General features: G+C 49.7%; 2 protein-coding genes and 1 long non-coding RNA gene across 3 annotated transcripts in view; all 3 read left to right on the top strand.

The window, feature by feature from the left end:
* The window catches only part of LOC136017988 (osteocalcin 2-like), a 71,309-nt gene that overhangs the window by 6,120 nt on the left and 43,280 nt on the right, over positions 1 to 21,909 (top strand). The gene's annotated exons all lie outside the window — the stretch shown is intronic.
* On the top strand, positions 2,154 to 6,186 carry LOC136017346 (E3 ubiquitin-protein ligase RNF4-like). Its single transcript, XM_065685567.1, has 7 exons — positions 2,154 to 2,175; positions 2,264 to 2,428; positions 2,903 to 3,023; positions 3,660 to 3,739; positions 4,491 to 4,503; positions 5,037 to 5,116; positions 6,087 to 6,186. The coding sequence occupies exons 2-7, from the start codon at positions 2,420 to 2,422 to the stop codon at positions 6,120 to 6,122; spliced, it is 339 nt and encodes a 112-aa protein (XP_065541639.1). The 5' UTR covers positions 2,154 to 2,175; positions 2,264 to 2,419; the 3' UTR covers positions 6,123 to 6,186.
* LOC136017741 (uncharacterized) lies at positions 6,653 to 8,423 on the top strand. Its single transcript, XR_010614067.1, has 3 exons — positions 6,653 to 6,735; positions 7,730 to 7,742; positions 8,371 to 8,423. It is a non-coding gene; the product is annotated as an uncharacterized LOC136017741 (long non-coding RNA).

Raw genomic sequence — 21,909 nt, 5'->3', positions numbered from 1 at the left:
GGGGTTATCAGCTGCAACAAGTATAATGCGGCACAGCCCATCCTCTATTAACTGCTCCCGATGTGCTCCCTGAAATTCTCTTGAAACCTCCAAGCACTGCATTTCCCTTGCCAGTAACAGACATCTTGCCAAATAATCCAAATAGTCTGGAGTGGATTACAGACAAACATTCTTTTAGTCTTTGTAGTAATTAGTATAAAGTGTAGGTTTAGATGGAGGAAAAGCAGAGGAATTTAGTATTGGCAGAAGGTATAGTATGGACAACCCTGGGACCACTAACTCATGTAAATTGTGGTTCAGGGTCTTTGGGGTAGCGTTTCCTCCCTGCCTGTCTAGCTCCATGGGAGACAGCACTGGGAGGGAAGGAGAGTTTCGGTATTATGACCTGTAGCTGCCACAGACTTCGGGGTCTAGTATGCTGGTGCGGGGCCACATGAGCGCTATATTTACTAAAGGCCAGCTCTTGAGGCACCCTGGCTCATCAGTTCCATGTGCCTTTCCTGTGTCTGGTAAGGGAAGGGGCAAATGGAAACTTTCCTCCTGTAGCCTAAGCCGGCTACAGCTACTAAAATCTGGCACCTGTATGTATCTGTGGTCAAATGCTTCAGAAGAAAGGGTCTGCCTGTCCACAGCAAGTTGCTTCACTGTGCTGAATACGGTATGACCTTGGAAAACAGCATCTGTGGTAGGAGAGTGTAACCCGAATCAGTGCCAGGAGCATCTATGATGAGACACAGGCCTACTGAGAAGCTAGTATTTTTCTGTTTGTTGTTTTCTTTCTGACCTTTAGGAAATACCATATGAGGAGAAATTAAAGGGTGATGTGCTAGGGTAGGGAAAGGACCCTCAGATACTTCGACCTGACTGATCCGTTGTGTCAGGCCAAGGAAGAGAAGTGAGCAGCAAGAACAGCTTCTTTGCCATCTCCATCCACCTGCTCTGGGCTCCTCAGGCTCTGGCCAGCAACAGCCTAAATATTTTTCAAAACTGTTGGGGTAACTTGGGAAATGAGCGTCATTGTCTGGGTTGAGAAGCGCCAGCAGGCCTGTCCTTCTATCGGTGGACTGCCTGGAGAACAGAGCGCCCAAAGCCAGCGATGTTTTCCCCTGTCTGCTATGATGCTGGCAAGGGTTATGGCTGGCAGGGCTCTGTGCTGGTTGAACTGTTGTGTAGTCATTCGCACACTCGCAGCTGTTTTTGACTGCAGAAGGTGCTCCCTGCATTTCAAACAGCTCTCTTCTAAGCAGGACGGAATTCACCCTGCTGAGGTGGTGCTGTGGATGGGGATGACATTGCCACTACGCACGTGTAGCGGTACTATTAACTACGCGGTTAACTAGTGCGGTTGCACTGTTGTTGTTCCCTGCCCGCGGTGCCCTAGCTGGGGCTGTTCTGGGAAGAAGCTTCGCTTCGTAAAGGCAAGAGGCTGCCCGTTCTGCAGTTTCCCGGCAGGTGCCCGCAAAGAGAACTCGAGAGAAGCCGCGCGGCCGGACAGTGTTACGGAATGTTACAGTTGCCAGGACACCGCCGGGTGGCGCTGCTGATGCAGGTGGCTGCGTGTCCGTTGCCGGCTGTCTCTGGTGGGCAGCAGCCTCTGCGCGTTGGTGGTGCACGTCCCAGGTGAGAACATCAGGCGGTTGGCTCACATTTGCCAGAAAGGCTCTGGAGTAATGAGGGATGGAAGCGTAGATGATTTGCTTCCAATATTTCCTGTCACGGGGAGCAGGAATCTTAAAACTGTGAGAAACTAGTAAGGTTTCTACAGGGCAAGGGTGGGAGGTGTTGGGTTTGGCTCATCCTTGCCAAGCTGTGGGGTTCAGAGTTCAAGAGGAGGCCTCGCTAGTGCTGAAAACAGCGGGACAATCCCCTCCCTTGCTGTGTTGAATGCAGCCCAGGGCGCAGGTTACCCCCTTGGCTGCCAGGGCACGCTGCTGACTCCTGTTGAGCCCGCTGTCAACCAGCACCCCCAGATCCCTTTCTGCAAGGGCCATCTCCAGCTGCTGCTCTCCCCATTTATGCTTCTAGATGATGTTTTTCTGTGTCCGTTGGTGTCCTTGCCAGGTCTTCCCTAAAGCGCCCGCAACTCTGCTTTGGAGAAGAATTACTGGAAGGTGCCAGCTCCAGAAATCTGGCATTGGGCGTTATTTCATCTCCTCCAGCTTTGGACAGGAAGTGGTGAGTCAGGAATGGAAACCTTGGAGAGGGCCGTATTGAAGAGGCCAAGCATTGCGGATAGGTAATGTTCTCTCTTCTCCTCTTGTAGGTTTGGAAGAACACTGCTCTCGGGCAGTGAGTGATCTGCACTTTTGAACAGGGTGCTACCTGGAGGAGTAAAAGGAAGCGATAGTTATTGCTTCCCTGCACTTCCTTTTTGTACCTGAACCTCTTCCTTTCTCTGAGTTTTTGACTGAGAAAGACCATGAGCTCAGTAAGTATTTTACTGCTGAGTGCAGTGCTGGTTCTTAAAATTAGTTGTTTCTGGTAACCTCCAGAAATGCTTTGAAAGAGTTTGTAGTAAAGGCACAGGAGCACAGGCCTATGAAAACTTCATGTAACTGCATGCTCTGTGATACTTCAGTATTTAAATCTCTCTAGAAGCTAGCAGTCGGTCAGAAATCCTTGGAGTATGAGCAAAAACCCAGCACAACTGTGAACTAGCCTTTCTCCTTTGCAAACCCTCACGAGATGTCTTTGTGACAGAAGTGGTAAGAGATCTGGGGTGATGTTCTTTCCTTGCTGCGATGAGTTCAGGTAGGAATGACCCATCCCTCCACTGGAAGCATACGACAGCCTTTCTGGGGAGGGTTTTGTGCATCCTTGTGTGCTTTCATGAGCGCTGCAGAGACGAGGGACGCATGAAAATGATTCCTAAAGAAAATGCTACGGCTTTGTTCTCTCTTAGGGTCAACGCAAGCGCCGTGGAGGACCACATAATTCCAGGCTACCTCGGAAACGAGTCAGGCTGATGGCTTCCACCTCAGCAAGGGCTTCAGAAGCAGAGCCAATAGAGCTCGGGGAAAGTGGTAAGCTTCCTTTGCCACTCGGTCAGATGCTAAACTGCTTCTGGAGGCTTGGGGTCCCCCTTGACCTGTGTTTTTGCCGGTTGCTAGGCCCCTTCTGGGGGGCGAAGGGAAACCTTGGATTTTACCAAGAGTCTAGTATGGCATCTACAAACAACAAGGGTACTGACAACTGACTGAGTTGGGTCCCGAGGCGAGACCTGTTCTCCATCGGGCTAGACGGGTTGTGCAATGAAGTTGCTCAAGATGCTACTCAGATGTCTGAAGGCCTGGTGTGATGAGCTGGGAGTCACTGTAGAGAGTTACAAACTAAGCTGGGGAATGGCCAAGTTTTAGAGAGGTAATCAAGAGCTTGTCATTAGTGGCGCCCCGTCCCTCAAGGGAACATTTATGGCAAGGGACTGTGAATCCTCTAGGATTCCTTTTTTATTCTGTGTGATCCACATTGTCCTACATTAGAAGCATAATCTGTTGCTGTGTGCCTACTGCCAAGTTTTGTCATTCTGTCACAGCAGAAGCGAATGGGGAGCTCAGCTGCTCTTCCTCTGGCATTGCAGCTTGCAGAAGACAGTTGTATAGTGGCAGGTAATTTTACTCCTCTGCAATCTCTGATCACGATTCTCACACTCTGTTTCTAAGCTCCTGAAGAACGAGAAGATCTCGCAGGCCCGTCTTCCAATCCCGCAGTCACTGATCTCACTCTGGATGATTCTGATGAGGTAAGGAGTGAATGGCACATTTACCAGAACCTGGTAGTCAAATAGGTTTTCTGTCTTGCTTCCCGACAGAATCCATCCTTAAGGAAAGATGTGAAGTTCAAAGTTGTCAGTGCACCTGTTTACCCAGCCTAGAGGTGATCGTATGCCTTTTTGCAGAGTAGACATGATGAGAAATGCATTTTGTGTACGACATTCTCTCAGGAGTAGACTCCAGGTTCACTGAGTGTTAGCCCAAGGCTCAGAGAAAATCTGGCATACTCATCATGGTGCTGCCATGGATGAACTCTGCTGATAAGTACTGAGCTTGAGGGATCTGGAAGACTGAATGCCAGGGCACTGAAGAATCCTATGGAATGTGTATTGGACCCATCTTTGAAGATCTGTACAGTAAAAGTAAATGGAGGTCCTGAATGCAGATGCAACATGTAGGACTGATTCTGAATCAAAATGGGGAGTACTGCACATGAGAAGGAGGAGGAGCACGTTCTGGTGGTTCATAAGCTGCCTCCATTTCTGTCTCTTTGCAGCAGCGTGACCAAAACCAGAAGCAACCACTTGTTCTCAGAGCAGCAGCTAATTTACTCTTACTTCTGAGAGAATTCAGGAAAAGGAGAGAGGAATATCCTGTCCTTTTTAACATTTATTGTTGACATTGCTTAGCTGATGTGTTGTTTGTGCGTGACACCGGGTGGGCACACCAAAGTCTAATTGTGTTTTCTTTTCTCTCCCTTCCCATATGATCTGATGGAAGACTGATGCAGAAGGTGAGTTGACAACTTACAATTGATAATGGGATTCTCCTAAACTTAATCTTTTTTGGGGGGGCAGGTCTTTTCGCATGAACTCGAGCTGCATGGATTGAAGCTGCCTTTTCCAAAAGGCAGAGGACAGTACTTTAATCTGGGGACTGGATCCAGTCTGTGCTTGATAGTCACTCTCAGAGCTCCTAGAGACTATCTGAAAGCAAAGCTGTGCGAAGCCTGATTTTATTTTCCTAATTCACAAGTTCTGCAAACACAAAGCTGATATTAATTTAATCATCATCTTTACCACTGGAATATCTGAATATGAAATATTCCGGAAGATTATTTTTAGCACATGTTGCAGTGAGGAAAATAAAGACGTAGCTACAGACCCTACAGAATCCTGCATTTTAAGGAATGTTCCAGAGCTATATATTTTACACTCTTTCTAACTTAGGAAAATTCTGTCCCTCTGGCAGTGCGACTTGCAGAAGTGGCAGGCAGTTTTATTCCCCTGCTATCTCTGATTTTGATTCTCACATTCTGTGTTTAAGCACCTGAAGAAGTAGATTCCTCCTCAAGTGAATCTTCTCTATCTGATATCCTTGCTCCCACTCGGGATGATTCTGATGAGGTAAGGAGTGAATGGCACACTTACCTAAACCTTGTAGTCAAATCTGATTGATTTCTGTTGTGCTTCCTGAAGGAAGGCAACGTTAAATACGGATTTTACATTCAATGTTGAGTTGTCAGTGCACCACCTTAAGCAGTCCAGAGGTGATTATATGCCTCTACATAGAGCAGACATGATGATAAATGCATTTCAAGTGCAACATTCCTAAGGATGTGGACCCCCTTTTTCACAAAGTAAAGTAGTAAATACAGGGTCTGTATGACTCAGTCTCTATGACTACTCCTAAATGCCTTAAAAAGTCTTTTTTTTACATTTACTGCTCTTTTTGCTGCTAGAATAACATTTGATCCATTTGATACTGTAGTTTTTACTATCACTTTTATGATGCCACTGCTAGCTTGCAAAGCAGGAGCAAGCAACACGAATCACATGGGGAGGTACCACATCCGGGGCTTCTTGCCGAGCCATTGCAAAGGAAAGGCCTCAAACTTTACACAATAATCTGCACTGCCCAGGTTCAGTTCCACCAGGCACCGTTGCGGGCTTGTGTTTGTGGGCTGTTTTTCTTGATCAGCTCTTGGTCTGATAGGAAGTGTTTCTGGATATCACACCTGAATTGGCCTGTTTGAGGGAGAAGTGGGGAAAGAATCTCTTCCAGCCTAAATCCAATGAGGGGTTCTGAAGCTGGAGAGGCGGGAGGAGGCTGTTCTTCTGGGTCATGAGCTGCCTCCATTTCCACCCCTTTGCAGCAGCATGAGCGAAAGCAGAAGCAACCCCGTTTTCAGAGCAGCAGCTCATCTACTGCTTCTTTTCATATTCTTCTGCAAAATTGGGGAGTGATATCCTACCATTCTAAGCTTTTCTGTTGACATTGCTTAGCTGATGTGCTGTTTTTATGTGACACCGTGGGTGCACACCAAACCCTAATTGTAGTTTCTTTTCTCTCCCTTCCCATATGCATTGATACCAGTTGGAGAGTGAAGGTGAGTTGATGTTTTACAATTGATAATGGGATTGTGCTAAACTCATGTCCTGGGGGCTGTGTTTTCCAATGAATTTGGCACCATGGATTGAAACTGCCTTTTCCAAACGGCAAAGGACAGTGCGTAGTGATCGGGGGACTGGGGCCAATCTGTGCTTGATAGTCACTGTCAGAGCTTGTAAAGACTGAAACCAAACAGGCTCTCAATACGTTTCCTTACTTTAGCAAATAGAGGATTTCTCTGACACTGAAGTTGATGATAATTTGATCATCTCTTACTGCTGGAATATCTGCTCTGAACATGAAATAGTCCAGACGATTTTTATGAATTTATTTTTTTTTAGCATTTATTGCAGTGAAGGAAATAGAGGAAAAATAAAAGACTTTTAATATCCCACGTTCCAAGGATAGTTTCAAGGCTGTATCTTTTATACAATATCTGATATACAGAAAGTCTGTCTTTCTGATGTTGCAACGTCGAGAAGTCAGTTATATAGTGGCAGGACATTCGAGTCCCCTGCAATCTCTGAATTTGATTCTCACATTCTGTGTTTAAGCGCCTGAAGAAGGAGATTCCTCCTCAAATGAATCTTCTCTATCTGATATCCTTGCTCCCACTCGGGATGATTCTGATGAGGTAAGGAGTGAATGGCACACTTACCTAAACCTTGTAGTCAAATCTAATTGGTTTCTGTTGTGCTTCCTGAGGGAATTAATTGTTAAAGACAGATTTGACATTCAGTGTTGAGTTGTCAGTGCACCACCTTAAGCAGTCCAGAGGTGATCATGTGCCTCTACATAGAGGAGACATAATGATAAATGCATTTCAAGTACGACATTCCTAAGGATGTAGGAATTTTTAGGAATAGTGAAAAACCCTTTTTCACTAAGTAAATTTGTACATACAGGGTCTGTATGACTCAGTCTCTACGACTACTCCTAAATGCCTTAAAAAGTCTTTTTTTTTTTTACATTTACTGCTCTTTTTGCAGCTAGAATAACATTTGATCCATTTGATACTGTAGTTTTTACCATCACTTTCATGATGCCACTGCTAGCTTGCAAAGCAGGAGCAAGCAGCAGAAGTCACATGGGGAGGTACCACGTCCAGGGCTTCTTGCCGAGCCTTTGCAAAGGAAAGGCCTCAAACTTTACACAATAATCTGCACTGCCCAGGTTTAGTTCCACCAGGCACCGTTGCGGGCTTGGGTTTGTGGGGCTGTTTTTCTTGATCAGCTCTTGGTCTGATAGGAAGTGTTTCTGGATATCACACCTGAATTGGCCTGTTTGAGGGAGAAGTGGGGAAAGAATCTCTTCCAGCCTAAATCCAATGAGGGGTTCTGGAGCTGGAGAGGCGGGAGGAGGCTGTTCTTCTGGGTCATGAGCTGCCTCCATTTCCACCCCTTTGCAGCAGCATGAGCAAAAGCAGAAGCAACCCCGTTTTCAGAGCAGCAGCTCATCTACTGCTGCTTTTCATATTCTTCTGCAAAATTGGGGAGTGATATCCTACCATTCTAAGCTTTTCTGTTGACATTGCTTAGCTGACGTGTTGTTTTTATGTGACACCGCAGGTGCACACCAAAGTCTAATTGTAGTTTCTTTTCTCTCCCTTCCCATATGCATGATACCAGTCGGATGATGAAGGTGAGTTGATGTTTTACAATTGATAATGGGATTGTGCTAAACTCATGTCCTGGGGGCTGTGTTTTCCAATGAATTTGGGCACCATGGACTACCTTCTCCAAAAGGCAAATGATAGTGCTAGAGCATCACGTAGATGGATGCAATCTGTGCTTGCTAGTCACTGTCAGAGCTTGTAGGAAGTATCTGAAATCAAAGCAGTGCAAAATGTTTTCTTGCCTTCCAAATGGACAGGTTCTGCAAACATAAATTTGATATTAATTTAATTATCGCTTTTACCACTGGCATTCTTGCTTTGAGTAAGAAATGGACAAAAGGTTTTTTTAGCTTGTATTGCGTGAAAGAATTTTCTGCCACCAGTTTCAGTGGGGTTGGAACTAGATGATCTTTAAGGTCCCTTCTAACCCAAACCATGCCATGATTCTATGGCTCTACGAACTAAAGAATTTACAGACTCCATATAATCCTGCATTTCAAGGAATGTTCCAGAGCTACATGTTTTGTGCTCTATCTACCTTAGGGAAATTTTGTTCCTCAATACAGTTCTATAGTGGCAGGATATTTTATTCCTCTGCAGTCCCTGATCTTGATTGTCACATTCTCACATTCTGTTTTTACTCTCCTGAATCAGGTGAACCTAATCATCCTCAAGAAATGGTTGTCATTCTCATTGTTCATATTGAGGTAAGTGAATGGCACTCTTAGCTAAACCTTGTAGTCAAATTAGTCTTCTCTTGTGCTCCATGATAGAATAGTATTTGATCCAGTCCAGAGTGCTGTGTATGACCTCAGTTTTGAGATTCCATTGCTGCTTTGCAAACCAGAAGCAAGCAGCAGGAATCACGTGGAGAGGTATTTCCTCCTGGGATTGTTCCTGAGCTTGGCAAAGGAAAGGCATTGAGCTTTATGACAGAATCTGCATTGCCCCCCCCCCCCCTTAGTTCCATCAGAGACCATAGCGGGCTTGGTTTTCTTGTTGTTCTTCTCAGCAGCTTTTAGTCTGACAGCATGTTTCTTGATATCAGAAAAGAAGGATTCTCTTCCAGCCTAAATCCAGTTAGGCGGAGGAAGGAAGATGGTGTTCCGGGGCTTCGTTAGCTGCCTCCATTTCTATCCTTTTGTGGCATCTTGAGCAAACCCAGAAGCAACAGCTGGTTTCCAGAGTAGCAGCTCATCTCCTGCTACTTCTAATATTCTTCCTCAAAATGAGAGAATGATACCCTGCCATCCTCAGCTGCTGTTGCTGTCAGCACTTAGCTAATGGTTTGATCTTTAAGGTATGCAACATGGGTGTGCACACCAAGTCTAACTGTATTTTCTTCTCTCTCCCTTCCCACATGTATCACTGGAAGAGGCCTGCTGAAGGTGAGCTGACGTTTTACAATTGATAATGATTTTTCCTCAACTTAATTTTTGTTTTGTATTGTTTTTTTTTTTTCCTATGAAGATGAGCAGCATGGACTGAAACTGCTTTTCCAAAAGGCAGAGGACAGTGCTAAAGTATCTGGACAGTGTCTTACAGAATGGATCTATTCTGTACTTTACAGTCACTATCAGAGCTTGCAGGATGTATCTGAAATAAAATGCATCAAAGCTGCTCAGAATATGTTTTCTTGTTTTCCAAATACAGAAAGTCTGTAAGGCCAAAGTCACTCGTAATTATCACTTTTAGCACTGGAATTCACCTGCTTTGAATAAGAAAATGTTGAATGAGGTGTTTATCCTGTGTTGCAGTGGAGTTCCTGCAGTGTAGAACATGTTGAAAGCTATTCATAACCACGCAATTCAGGATAGTTCCAGGGCTATAGATTTTATACTCTACCTAACTTGCTATCATTCCATTACAGAGAACCGGCAAGAAGGGGGAAGTTCTGGACCAAGAGTCCAGCAACAGTCGAATACCGCTGTTCCAGCTAGAGGTGATCCAGATGAGCCAAGTCGTAATGATATGTATGTAACAGCTAATGTGTCTCTCTAAATGCTGATTTTTCCAACTTTTGGGTTATGTTTGATTACCGTGCGAATTTCAGTCATAAAATCTAGCTGCATTTCTTGAATAGAACTTATTTTTTAAACCCCAACAAAACCCAGCACAAGGTTTTCTTCTGTTGTTCATGAACTCATGATCTAATATATTCTACAGTATGGCTTGACGTATGTCGAAATGCTCGTAATACCTGAAGGACGCACCCAAAATATCTGAAAACCTGCTTCTTAGCATGACAGATTTGATAAGGAAAGAGTTCTTGGAATGAATGGTTTCCAGAGGACAGCTAGATGCTTGTGCCACAAACCCCGTATTTCTGCCCTGTTTTCGGAGATTAATGCTGCCACACCTGTGCTACAGACTGCTGTTACTTGTAGAGTGGGGGGACTGACTACATCATCCCCCCCATGAGAAGCAAGACCCCGTTTCCTTTAGGGAAGGGTCACCCTAACTGCTTATTACATACAACAAATGGAGAGTACACAGGGACAAACAAAGGTACACAGGGACCTTCAGATGAAATGCATCATGGCCAATCTGTGCAGTTGGGTGATGACATGACCTCTGGGTTCCTTTAATCAGTAATGTACTGATCCCAGGCGCCCAAGTCCTCTCTTCCTGGTGCCAATAGAGCAGCAAAGCATAATTCTTCACACCAAATTCCTCTTGTGCTGTTTTTTCTTCCAGATTGTGCAAAGCGGACGACATCTTGTGGCAACCATATGCGGCCATGTCTTCTGCAACCAGTGTCTTTATTATTCCCTTACGAATGCCAACACTTGCCCAACCTGCAAGACAGAGCTTGGTGATGGAGACTATCATCGCCTATATGTATGAGTTTCTTTATGTTTTATTGCTCCAAATAAAAATAGCTCTGTTTTGGCAAATCAGTGGGATGTGCCTAGAGAGCTTTCTTCTGGTCCAAGTGGCTTCTTGTCGTGTCCCTGGTTAGAATGTTAAAGTTAGGACCGTCTCTATATTAGATCAGGAGAAGAAAATACCTGTTGGGAAGGTCAGTATTTCCTTCAGCTTTTCCTTCTGCTCCCACGGATCTAAAGCTTGGCTCCAGAGCCACCCTTCCCCAGCCTATTTTTGGGCCGTCATTCCACCACTTGTTGAAGTGATGCATGTTTGGGCAACAAACCCCTTACAATACACCTCCCATTGTCATCCTCTGAGCAAACCGCTTCAAGTTCTGCGTTGAACTCAAGTCACGTTCCTTATTAACCTTGCCTATTCACAGCCGGTACTGAATTGTGAGCAATCCGGCAGCTCTTGGTACCAGGTCCCGCACCAATCGTGGCTTGTCCAGCGACGTTCAAGAAGATTTCCATCCTGTTCTCCATCCTGCTGCCCAGAAATCACGTTACACAATGTACTGTTGCAGCCTGCAGTTGTGGTCATTGCTGCCTAACCCAGCAGTGCAGGCTTAGTACGTCGGAAGTTTCCAGAGCGCCTGCCAATAGCCAGCAGCACACGATGTGCACCGAATTTTTATGTGCACCGGTCCTTCTCTGGAGGAAAGGGAGAAGAGGCTTCCCCAGAGCTTTTCTCCAGAAACACCCAGTTCCTGATGCGACAAAAGCCAGCCAGCCATCACACTTGTGCTTCTGTTCTGCACCCGAGGTCCAGATAAAGCACCAGGTATACATCTAGGAGAGAACTAGGACTCCAGAGGCATGCTTCACACAGAAAACCTTCTTGCAGTATCTCACAAGGTGAAAAAACGCTTAACTCACTGTATGGTAACCTGGACAAGCAAGCTACATTCAGCCTCCTCGGGGGCATGAATACGTGCTTGAAGTATTGGGCTTTACCTCTGAAATTTAACAGCATTTTAAGAGAGTCTTAAACAGGAAGACATTTTAAAAGCCTGATTTACCATTCCTTTCTGGCACAGCATGTTTGTTTCAGCACTTTTCTTACACTTCAAATGTACAATTGGGATAAGGGATAACGATGCAGGCAAACAAAGGCCCGCCCTCCGAAGGCGGCTCCTGCTACCAGACACCCAGGGGCGCGTAACCGGCCGCGCAAGCCGCAGATACGGCCGCGGAACCCGTCTTCTCCGTGTGAAATACGGACTCACTCCTCTAAACGAGATAACAAGGTTTTCTTGAGGGACAAAGTCAAGAAAGCAAAAGCAACAGCGCTGGGTGTACGACCGTAGCCAGAGGCACGAGTGATTAGTATTTGTTACAGGTTTGTATACTTTCACTATTACATTAGTTACATACATATTCATGATTCCTGCATATAGGCGGGGAATATTATAACTAGCTCCAAGAACTTGGAGTCTCCTCCTCTTGGCATCTGCGCACTGCTCTGCGGTGATTGTGGGCAGGGGTCTTGAGGATGAAGTAAGCAGTTGTCCTGGGTTCAGCAGTAGCAGTCGTTTTTCTCCTTCTTAGTAGCTGGTGCAGCGCTGTGTTTTGACTTTTGGCCTGGGAACAGAGCTGATAACACAAATGTTTTAGTCTGACCAAGGACTTTCTGAGCCTTATGCTCTGCCAGGGATGAGGGGAGGCCGGGAGGAAGCAGAGCCAGCACACCAGACCCAAGCTAGCCAAAGAGGTATTCCATACCACAGCAGGTCATGCCCAGGGAGGTAACTGGGAGTTACCCAGAAGGGCACGGGCTCTCTTCGGGGGGGTCAGACTCGTTCGGCGGGTGGTATTGTATTCTCTTCCCTTGTTATTTTCTCTCATCATTATTATCATTTTGGTAGCAGCAGTGATTTGTGTTATACCTTAGTTACTGAGCTGCTCTTATCTCAACCCGTGGGAGTTGCATTCTCTCGATTCTCCTCCTCATCCCTCTGGAGGGGGGGTGGGGGTGGGGGTGTGGGGGGGCAGGAAAGAAAGAGGGAGAAAGGGCGGGGTGGGGGGAGTGAACGAGCTGTGTGGCTTGGTTTAAATCACGACAGCAGTCTTCCTCTTGTGGGCAGGGGTCTTGAGGATGAAGTAAGCAGCCTTCCTCACAGTGTACTTTTCACCTTTGGCACAGTTGGGCGCCCCAGTAATCACACACCTAGCTGAAACCAGCTCTATCTGTAATTCTTCTGGGAACTAGCAAAGGTTCAAACCAGTGTGACCTTCCTGCAAAACTTGTGGCAGGATGGGCAGACAAGGAGTATCCCAAGCTAGCAGATGTTTGGGAGGCTCTGTCTCTAAACTAACTGATAACTAGAAGGATGGTGTGAAATAACTCCTTCATGTTTAGAGGGGCCACTAAATCCTGCTATCTCAGCACAGACTTACGGCACAAACATTGCTCTTTAAAACTAAAGATGCTTTAGAAGACCAGTGGGAAACAATTAACTCATGTTTAGTGGGGCCACTACATTCCACAGGCTTACGACATAAACATTATTCTCTTTCTGCAACCTAAGTTAAGCTAAAGAGTACTTTACGTTTTCCAGGCACTAGCTTTTCTGATCTCGAGCCCTCCGCCCCGCCCCCCTTCTTTTACCTTTACAAATTCTTTTGCTATGTGACTCCGTTCTGCTCAAGAGTTCTGACCCTTTTTAACTTGCTGTCTAACCTTGTGTCTTTAGCGAGCTTTGTTTCTGTTACTGTAAACTCGCACAGCTATAGCCACATAACCACACCTCCGATCTGCGAAAGCCAACCCATTTGTGTGTTTATCACACCCGGCAGCGTTGCCGCGGCACAGGCGCACCCCTGGCCAGCCGGAAGCGCTGAAGCCGGGCCGGAGGCGGGAGCCCGCCGTACGGGGCCTATGGAGAAGGAGGGCGATGGAGAGGCTCCGGAAGCTGTGGAGGAGCCGCGCCATGACCTTCGGGGTCCCTCTGTCGTTGAGCAGCATGTGGGGATGTACCGGCACCGGGCAGGAGGGGCCCTGGTGTGGCCTCCTCTCAAGCCCTGTGTTCAGACCTGGGCTGCTGCTGCAGGAGAGTCATTGAGGTGCTGGAGTGGGGCCAGAGAAGTGGGGCAACGGAGCTGGCGAAGGGCCCGGAGAACAAGTGTGATGAGGAACGGCTGAGGGAACTGGGGGGGCTTAGTCTGGAGAAGAGAAGGCTCAGGGGGGAACTGATTGCTCTCTACAGCTACCTGAGAGGAGGCTGGAGCCAGGAGGTGCCTGGTCTCCTCTCCCAAGGAATAAGGGATAGAAGAAGAAGAAATGTCCTCAAGCTGAGGAAGGGAGGTATGGGCTAGAGATTAGGAAGCATTTCTTCAGGTGTAGTCAGGCACTGGAACAGGCTGTCCAGGGCAGTGCTGGAGTCGCCGTTCCTGGAAGTGTTCACATGCTGTGTAGACAAGGCCCTCAGTGCCGTGGGTCAGTGGTGACCCTGGCAGTGCTGGGGAACGTTTGGACTTGATGATCTGAAAGGTCTTTTCCAACCTGGTTGGCTCTGTGACTGCCTGGAGCAGCCCTGGTGTGCCCAGTGGTGACTGACACAATGGCATCAACATCACAAAGCCTCGCTGGTCACTGCGGGGATGCCCGTCACCGGTTGGGCATGGCTGGGAACAGTCAGAGGTGTGGGCATCTCCATGGAGACCTCCAGGGATTTGTGATGTAGGGGGGGCTCCTCATGCCCAGAGGCCTTTGTGACGGGGGAATGACACCGTGTTGACCGTGGGGTACATAAGGAGCGAGAGCCCTGGAGTACCTCAGTCCAGAGAAGCAGCCTCCCTCGGGAGGCAGCAATCCCCTGGAAGGCCACGGCAGTTCAGCGTCCCAGGATGTGGAAGATGGCTTCGGGTGAAGAGGCAAATGCCCGTTCCCGGCCCGCTGAGGGCAGGCCAAGCGAACAGAGAAGGTGCCAGGTGAGGGCCGGGCCAGGAGAGAGAGGCCGGTGGTGGGACAGGGCCGCTCGGAGCTGCCTCGGTGCCGGGACCAGGCTCGTCTGCACTGCATGGGCCGCTGTGCCAAGGCAGCCGCCTCCATCACACACCTTTTCCTCCTCCTCCTGCCCGCAGGTGGCCCACAGGCAGCCCGAGGAAGCGCCGCAGGGCAGCCCGAGCCAGGCGTCGTCCCACCGTGGGATCACGCTGCCACGGGTGCCCTACCCAGAGAGGTTTCGGCCTGTCATTATGCAGCAGCCACAGGTAGGGATCCCCAGGCAGACGGGGCCCAAACGTCTCCCCGACCCCGGCAGATGCTGATGGGCAGGCGGGAGGTGCAGGAGGGAGCAAGCTGAGCCCCCCGTGCCGTGACCCGCAGGCTGCCCGGGCATGCGGGGGGTGCTCTGGGCTGTGGCCATGGGCTGCGGGTGGCCAGCCCTCTCCCCAGCCGGCTCTGGGAGCAGGCGGCAGCTGCCTGCGGGGCTGAGCCCTGTCCTGGGGCTGGCAGGGGAGCCCAACTGCCTGAGCCCAGCCAGCCGGGACGTGGGCACAAGGGACACCATCACACAGCCTCTCTGCTCGGCTTCTTTTGCAGATGGTCCGCCGGGGGTACCGAGTGGTGCTGCCCAGCACCAGCAGGTCGAGGTGGGAGCAGACAGACTGTCTGTTATCACTGGTGACAATGGCACCCCCGCCACCACCTTTCTCAGAGGGAGCAGTCGGCAGCTGCTGCAGGCTGCTACCTCTAACACCAGCAGCCTTTGCAGCTTCTGGCAGTGTGAGCAACTTGGATTTTGGTCTCGCAAGCAGCAACCAATGGCAGCTTCTCGAAACTGCTGCCCAGCTGCGCGGAGTCCCCGCTTACGGCAGCAGAGATGCATGGCCAGAGACCTGTCAGCCTGCTCTATGCAGCTGCAAAGCCTGTGCTCCCACAACTAAGAGCTCGGGCAGCACGAGCACATTGCTGCACAGGCACAGCACTTGGAGCCAGGGACCCTGCCAGCAGCCAGCAGCATGGCAGGAGCCAGCATACAGCAGGGCTGCAGGGGCACAAACAAGAACAGACCCTGTCCGTGCAGCCTACAGCAGCAAGGCCGCAGACACTCAGCACGCACTGAGGAGCGCTGGGCAAGCGGCAGAGGACCTGCCAGAAATGCTGGCAGCAGGCAGCAAGGGCAGCCTCAACAGCAATTTGCTGGGGCTGCCCCAGGTGTTTCCTCAGCTTGTGCACCCGCTGCCCTACATCAAGACTTCAAAGCAGCCAAAGACCAGCTGCCTGGCCAGACCTCTTGGAAAGCACTGGCCCCCTCTCCCTCCTATTGCACCGGCACGAGGTTCCCATCACTCTGGCAAGCAGGAGGCAGCAGCACAGGGACAGAAACAGGCACCTGCACCGCAGACCACCAAAGCAATGGACGCAGCTTTGGAGGCCACAGCCATGAGCGAAGAGAGGAAGTCTCTGGCTCTACCTGTGGCTGAAGCCCAGGAAACCAAGAAGAGGCCGGTGGAACAGAAGGGCACAACCAAAAGCCTGCATTCGGCAATGGTGGCAATGCCACCTGCAGCAGTTGAGTCTCCCGAGGCTGCAAAGCCTCAGGGAGAGCACAACAGAAGCATTGCCTCCCCAGCAGTGCACGCAGGGGAAGATGCAGCTTCAGTGACAGAGATCCCTGGGGCAGAGGCTGAGACACCCCACCTTGCCCCAGGAGCAGACAAAGGAGGAGATGCCGCCGCTTCGCCCTCAGCTCAGGACTCACAGCACCCAGTGAGCAAGGCACATGTGGCTGGCACCAGGGATCCTGAGGTGCAGGAGGCAGGCACCTCCCTAGGGCTGAGTGTGGCAGGGAGATTCGTGGTGCTCCCCGTGACAGAGCCCCTGAAGGAGGAGGTGAGTGCTAAGGACAGGATGGGACAGCATGGGGGGATGAGCCTCCCTCTGCCTGGGTCCAGCCACTGCGCTGCTGTGCTGCAGCACACTCATCCCCTGCATCCCGATTGTGTCATTACAGGAGCAAGTGGGGACTGAGAAGGAGACGGAGGAGAAGGACCAAGAATGTGAAGTGGACAGAAAGAAAGAGCTATCCCAGTTGGAGGACGTCTTCCAGGCCCCCACCATGGGTTCCCAGGAGGGGTCCATCTCCCCCAGCAGTGTGGGCAAGGATGTGGCAGGAGAGGCAGCCGGACACCTGCAGAGCGTGTCTCCTGCCCTGGCCGGTCCCACGGACACTGGGCCGGCAGCTCTTATCCCAGCTGGAGCTGCTGAGGAAGAGCAGCACCGGGCTCCTCTCACTGCTGCGGCACAAGAGGAGGAGGCACTGGCAGCATCTTCCTGTGGCTTTGTTGAGCAGCAGGCAACAGCAGAGGCCCAGAGAGAGGCACCTGCCTCACAGAGGGTCACAGGAATTGCTAGAGCTATGCAGGCCTTCTTCAGGCGCAAGGTGAGGAGAGCACCAAAAAAGCAGCAGGGAGAAGCCAGCACGGCCGTTTCCTCCCCGTCATTACACGAGGACGAACTGGCAGTGTCACCTGCCAGTGTTCAGGACACCAAGGATGAGCCAGGTATGTCCCTGAGTCAAGTGGCACCCAGGCTAGGCCGGCAGCAGCGTGTGCACGAGTTCGGCCGTGCCCCGGCCTCCCTGCCCTGGGCGAGGGCTGAAAACCCTCCAGTGGAAAGTCCCTGGGGGAAGCCCTCGGTGGTGGGTGGCAGCAGGAGCTTGCCCGGTGCCCGCCCAGCCCCGCGCCTACAGCTCTCCTTTCTCCACAGGCATCGCCACCCTCCCGGACGCAGGAGCAGCCCAGCAGCGACGACCATCCCGCTTCAGAAGGGCGCTGAAGGCTCTGCGCAGGGCTTGCCGCTGCTCCTGCATCAGGCTGGAAGTGGAGTAGAGCCCCCCTGCCAGCTCCAGACCCGAGGGAGCTGCACTGAGGACATCGTGCTGCAGCCTGCGCTCGCTCTGGACACTTTCTGGGGCCAATAAACCAGATCTCCATCCCCCCAGTGCTCCCCTCTGCCTGCTCATGCCGTGGCTGTGAAGGGAGAGACAGAATGCATCGACAGAAGGTCCCAGAAGTCGGAAAGGGAAGTCATGGCGAGGGGCATGGAGCAACTTCTCTTGACTGACTGCTGTGTCAGTCACTCCTGGAACTGGGCGAGAGAAGCTTCCAGAAGTGCAGGAACCGGGGCCAATAAACAGGGGCATGTGTGAGCCCCTGGGGCACTCTCTCCACACCAAACACCCCCACTGGCAGCCTGGTGATCTCTCCGTTTCTCTGCCTCCCCACCACCTCCCTTTCTCTACCTCTCTCTCTCTCACTTTTTTCTGAAAGTTGCTAAGTAACACAAGGCCCACCTCGACTTCTCAGGAAGCCGCGGAGCTCAGGTGGAGTCTAACTGAGAGAGGGTGAACATTTGCGGAATATTTGTTCCATTAAAGTTGGTGTTTACGTAGGGACCTCGGGTGTTGTCTCAGCTGAATCCACACAGAGGGGCTTTTGGGGGAGATTCAGATTAGACATTAGGCAGAAGTTCTTCCCTGTGAGGATGCTGAGGCGCTGGCGCAGGGTGCGCAGAGAAGCCGTGGCTGCCCCATCTCTGGCCGTGTTCAAGGCCAGGTTGGACACAGGGCCTTGGCGCAACCTGCTCTAGTGGAAGGTGTCCCTGCCCGTGGCAGGGGTTGGAACTGGAGGAGCTTTAAGGTCCCTTCCAGCCCTGGTCTCTTTCACCAGAAGGGACAGAGCCTTTACCACTTCTTTGGGCAACCTGTTGCAGTGCTTCTGCCTTTCAAAGCAGAATCTCCGACCCACCACCACTGTTTCTGGCTGCCCTAGCAGTCTTCCTCTTCACTGGTGCAGGAACAGCTTGTTCCTCTGTTGTGGTGGTTTTGGCCATACAGCAGTGAGGCTCCTGGGCTCTGCGATGTCCACGCGCTCAGGGGTGAAGCTTCCTCTCTGCAGCTGCTCGCCTCTGCCAAGAAGCTTCTCCTACAGAAGCTGCCCGCTCGTGGCCAGGAGAGGTGTATCTTCCCTGGGTTGGACACGGGCTGGATGGCTGAGCCCCAAGAGCAGCTGTGAATGGGATCGCATCTAGTTGCCGACTGGTCACTACTGGTGTCCCCCAGGTACTGAGGCCAGTGTTGCTTAATATCTTCATAAGCATCATAGAATCACAGAACCAGGTCATTGATGATCTGGATATGGGGCACTGCTGTGGCCGCCTCTCGGGCCCTGTGTTCACACCTGGGCTCTTGCTACAGGAGAGTCATTGGGGTGCTGGAGTGGGGCCAGAGAAGGGCAACAGAGCTGGTGAAGGGCCTGGAGCCCTGCTGACTCCTGTTGAGCCCGCTGTCAACCAGCACCCCCAGATCCCCTTCTGCAAGGCCCATCTCCAGCTGCTGCTCTCCCCATTTATGCTTCTAGACGATGCTTTTCTGTGTCCGTTGGTGTCCTTGCCAGGTCTTCCCTAAAGCGCCCGCAACTCTTCTTTGGAGAAGAATTACTGGAAGGTGCCAGCTCCAGAAATCTGGCATTGGGCGTTATTTCATCCCCTCCAGCTTTGGACAGGAAGTGGTGAGTCAGGAATGGAAACCTTGGAGAGGGCCGTATTGAAGAGGCCAAGCATTGCGGATAGGTAATATTCTCTCTTCTCCTCTTGTAGGTTTGGAAGAACACTGCTCTTGGGCAGTGAGTGATCTGCACTTTTGAACAGGGTGCTACCTGGAGGAGTAAAAGGAAGCGATAGTTATTGCTTCCCTGCACTTCCTTTTTGTACCTGAACCTCTTCCTTTCTCTGAGTTTTTGACTGAGAAAGACCATGAGCTCAGTAAGTATTTTACTGCTGAGTGCAGTGCTGGTTCTTAAAATCAGTTGTGTCTGGTAACCTCCAGAAATGCTTTGTAACTGTAATTACAATTGACAGTAGTTTTGTAACAAAAACTTTGTTATCTGTAAATCCAGAAAGAGTTTGTAGTAAAGGCACAGGAGCACAGGCCTATGAAAACTTCATGTAGCTGCATGCTCTGTGATGCTTCAGTATTTAAATCTCTCTAGAAGCTAGCAGTCGGTCAGAAATCCTTGGAGTATGAGCAAAAACCCAGCACAACTGTGAACTAGCCTTTCTCCTTTGCAAACCCTCACGAGATGCCTTTGTGACAGAAGTGGTAAGAGATCTGGGGTGATGTTCTTTCCTTGCTGCGATGAGTTCAGGTAGGAATGACCCATCCCTCCACTGGAAGCATACGACAGCCTTTCTGGGGAGGGTTTTGTGCATCCTTGTGTGCTTTCATGAGCGCTGCAGAGACGAGGGACGCATGAAAATGATTCCTAAAGAAAATGCTACGGCTTTGTTCTCTCTTAGGGTCAACGCAAGCGCCGTGGAGGACCACATAATTCCAGGCTACCTCGGAAACGAGTCAGGCTGATGGCTTCCACCTCAGCAAGGGCTTCAGAAGCAGAGCCAATAGAGCTCGGGGAAAGTGGTAAGCTTCCTTTGCCACTCGGTCAGATGCTAAACTGCTTCTGGAGGCTTGGGGTCCCCCTTGACCTGTGTTTTTGCCGGTTGCTAAGCCCCTTCTGGGGGGCGAAGGGAAACCTTGGATTTTACCAAGAGTCTAGTATGGCATCTACAAACAACAAGGGTACTGACAACTGACTGAGTTGGGTCCCGAGGCGAGACCTGTTCTCCATCGGGCTAGACGGGTTGTGCAATGAAGGTGCTCAAGTGCTACTCAGATGTCTGAAGGCCTGGTGTGATGAGCTGGGAGTCACTGCAGAGAGTGGCAAACTAAGCTGGGGAATGGCCAAGTTTTAGAGAGGTAATCAAGACCTTGTCGTTAGTGGCGCCCCGTCCCTCAAGGGAACATTTATGGCAAGGGATTGTGAATCCTCTAGGATTCCTTTTTTATTCTGTGTGATCCACATTGTCCTACATTAGAAGCATAATCTGTTGCTGTGTGCCTACTGCCAAGTTTTGTCATTCTGTCACAGCAGAAGCGAATGGGGAGCTCAGCCGCTCTTCCTCTGGCATTGCAGCTTGCAGAAGACAGTTGTATAGTGGCAGGTAATTTTACTCCTCTGCAATCTCTGATCACGATTCTCACACTCTGTTTCTAAGCTCCTGAAGAACGAGAAGATCTCGCAGGCCCGTCTTCCGATCCCGCAGTCACTGATCTCACTCTGGATGATTCTGATGAGGTAAGGAGTGAATGGCACATTTACCTGAACCTGGTAGTCAAATAGGTTTTCTGTCTTGCTTCCCGACAGAATCCATCCTTAAGGAAAGATGTGAAGTTCAAAGTTGTCAGTGCACCTGTTTACCCAGCCTAGAGGTGATCGTATGCCTTTTTGCAGAGTAGACATGATGAGAAATGCATTTTGTGTACGACATTCTCTCAGGAGTAGACTCCTGGTTCACTGAGTGTTAGCCCAAGGCTCAGAGAAAATCTGGCATACTCATCATGGTGCTGCCATGGATGAACTCTGCTGATAAGTACTGAGCTTGAGGGATCTGGAAGACTGAATGCCAGGGCACTGAAGAATCCTATGGAATGTGTATTGGACCCATCTTTGAAGATCTGTACAGTAAAAGTAAATGGAGGTCCTGAATGCAGATGCAACATGTAGGGCTGATTCTGAATCAAAATGGGGAGTACTGCACGTGAGAAGGAGGAGGAGCACGTTCTGGTGGTTCATAAGCTGCCTCCATTTCTGTCTCTTTGCAGCAGCGTGACCAAAACCAGAAGCAACCACTTGTTCTCAGAGCAGCAGCTAATTTACTCTTACTTCTGAGAGAATTCAGGAAAAGGAGAGAGGGATATCCTGTCCTTTTTAACATTTATTGTTGACATTGCTTAGCTGATGTGTTGTTTGTGCGTGACACCGGGTGGGCACACCAAAGTCTAATTGTGTTTTCTTTTCTCTCCCTTCCCATATGATCTGATGGAAGACTGATGCAGAAGGTGAGTTGACAACTTACAATTGATAATGGGATTCTCCTAAACTTAATCTTTTTTTGGGGGGCAGGTCTTTTCGCATGAACTCGAGCTGCATGGATTGAAGCTGCCTTTTCCAAAAGGCAGAGGACAGTACTTTAATCTGGGGACTGGATCCAGTCTGTGCTTGATAGTCACTCTCAGAGCTCCTAGAGACTATCTGAAAGCAAAGCTGTGCGAAGCCTGATTTTATTTTCCTAATTCACAAGTTCTGCAAACACAAAGCTGATATTAATTTAATCATCATCTTTACCACTGGAATATCTGAATATGAAATATTCCAGAAGATTATTTTTAGCATATGTTGCAGTGAGGAAAATAAAGACGTAGCTACAGACCCTACAGAATCCTGCATTTTAAGGAATGTTCCAGAGCTATATATTTTA

The sequence above is a fragment of the Lathamus discolor genome, chromosome 6 (assembly GCF_037157495.1).
Source record: "Lathamus discolor isolate bLatDis1 chromosome 6, bLatDis1.hap1, whole genome shotgun sequence".
Classification (NCBI taxonomy): domain Eukaryota; kingdom Metazoa; phylum Chordata; class Aves; order Psittaciformes; family Psittacidae; genus Lathamus; species Lathamus discolor.
This window is presented reverse-complemented; position numbering and strand designations above follow the sequence as displayed.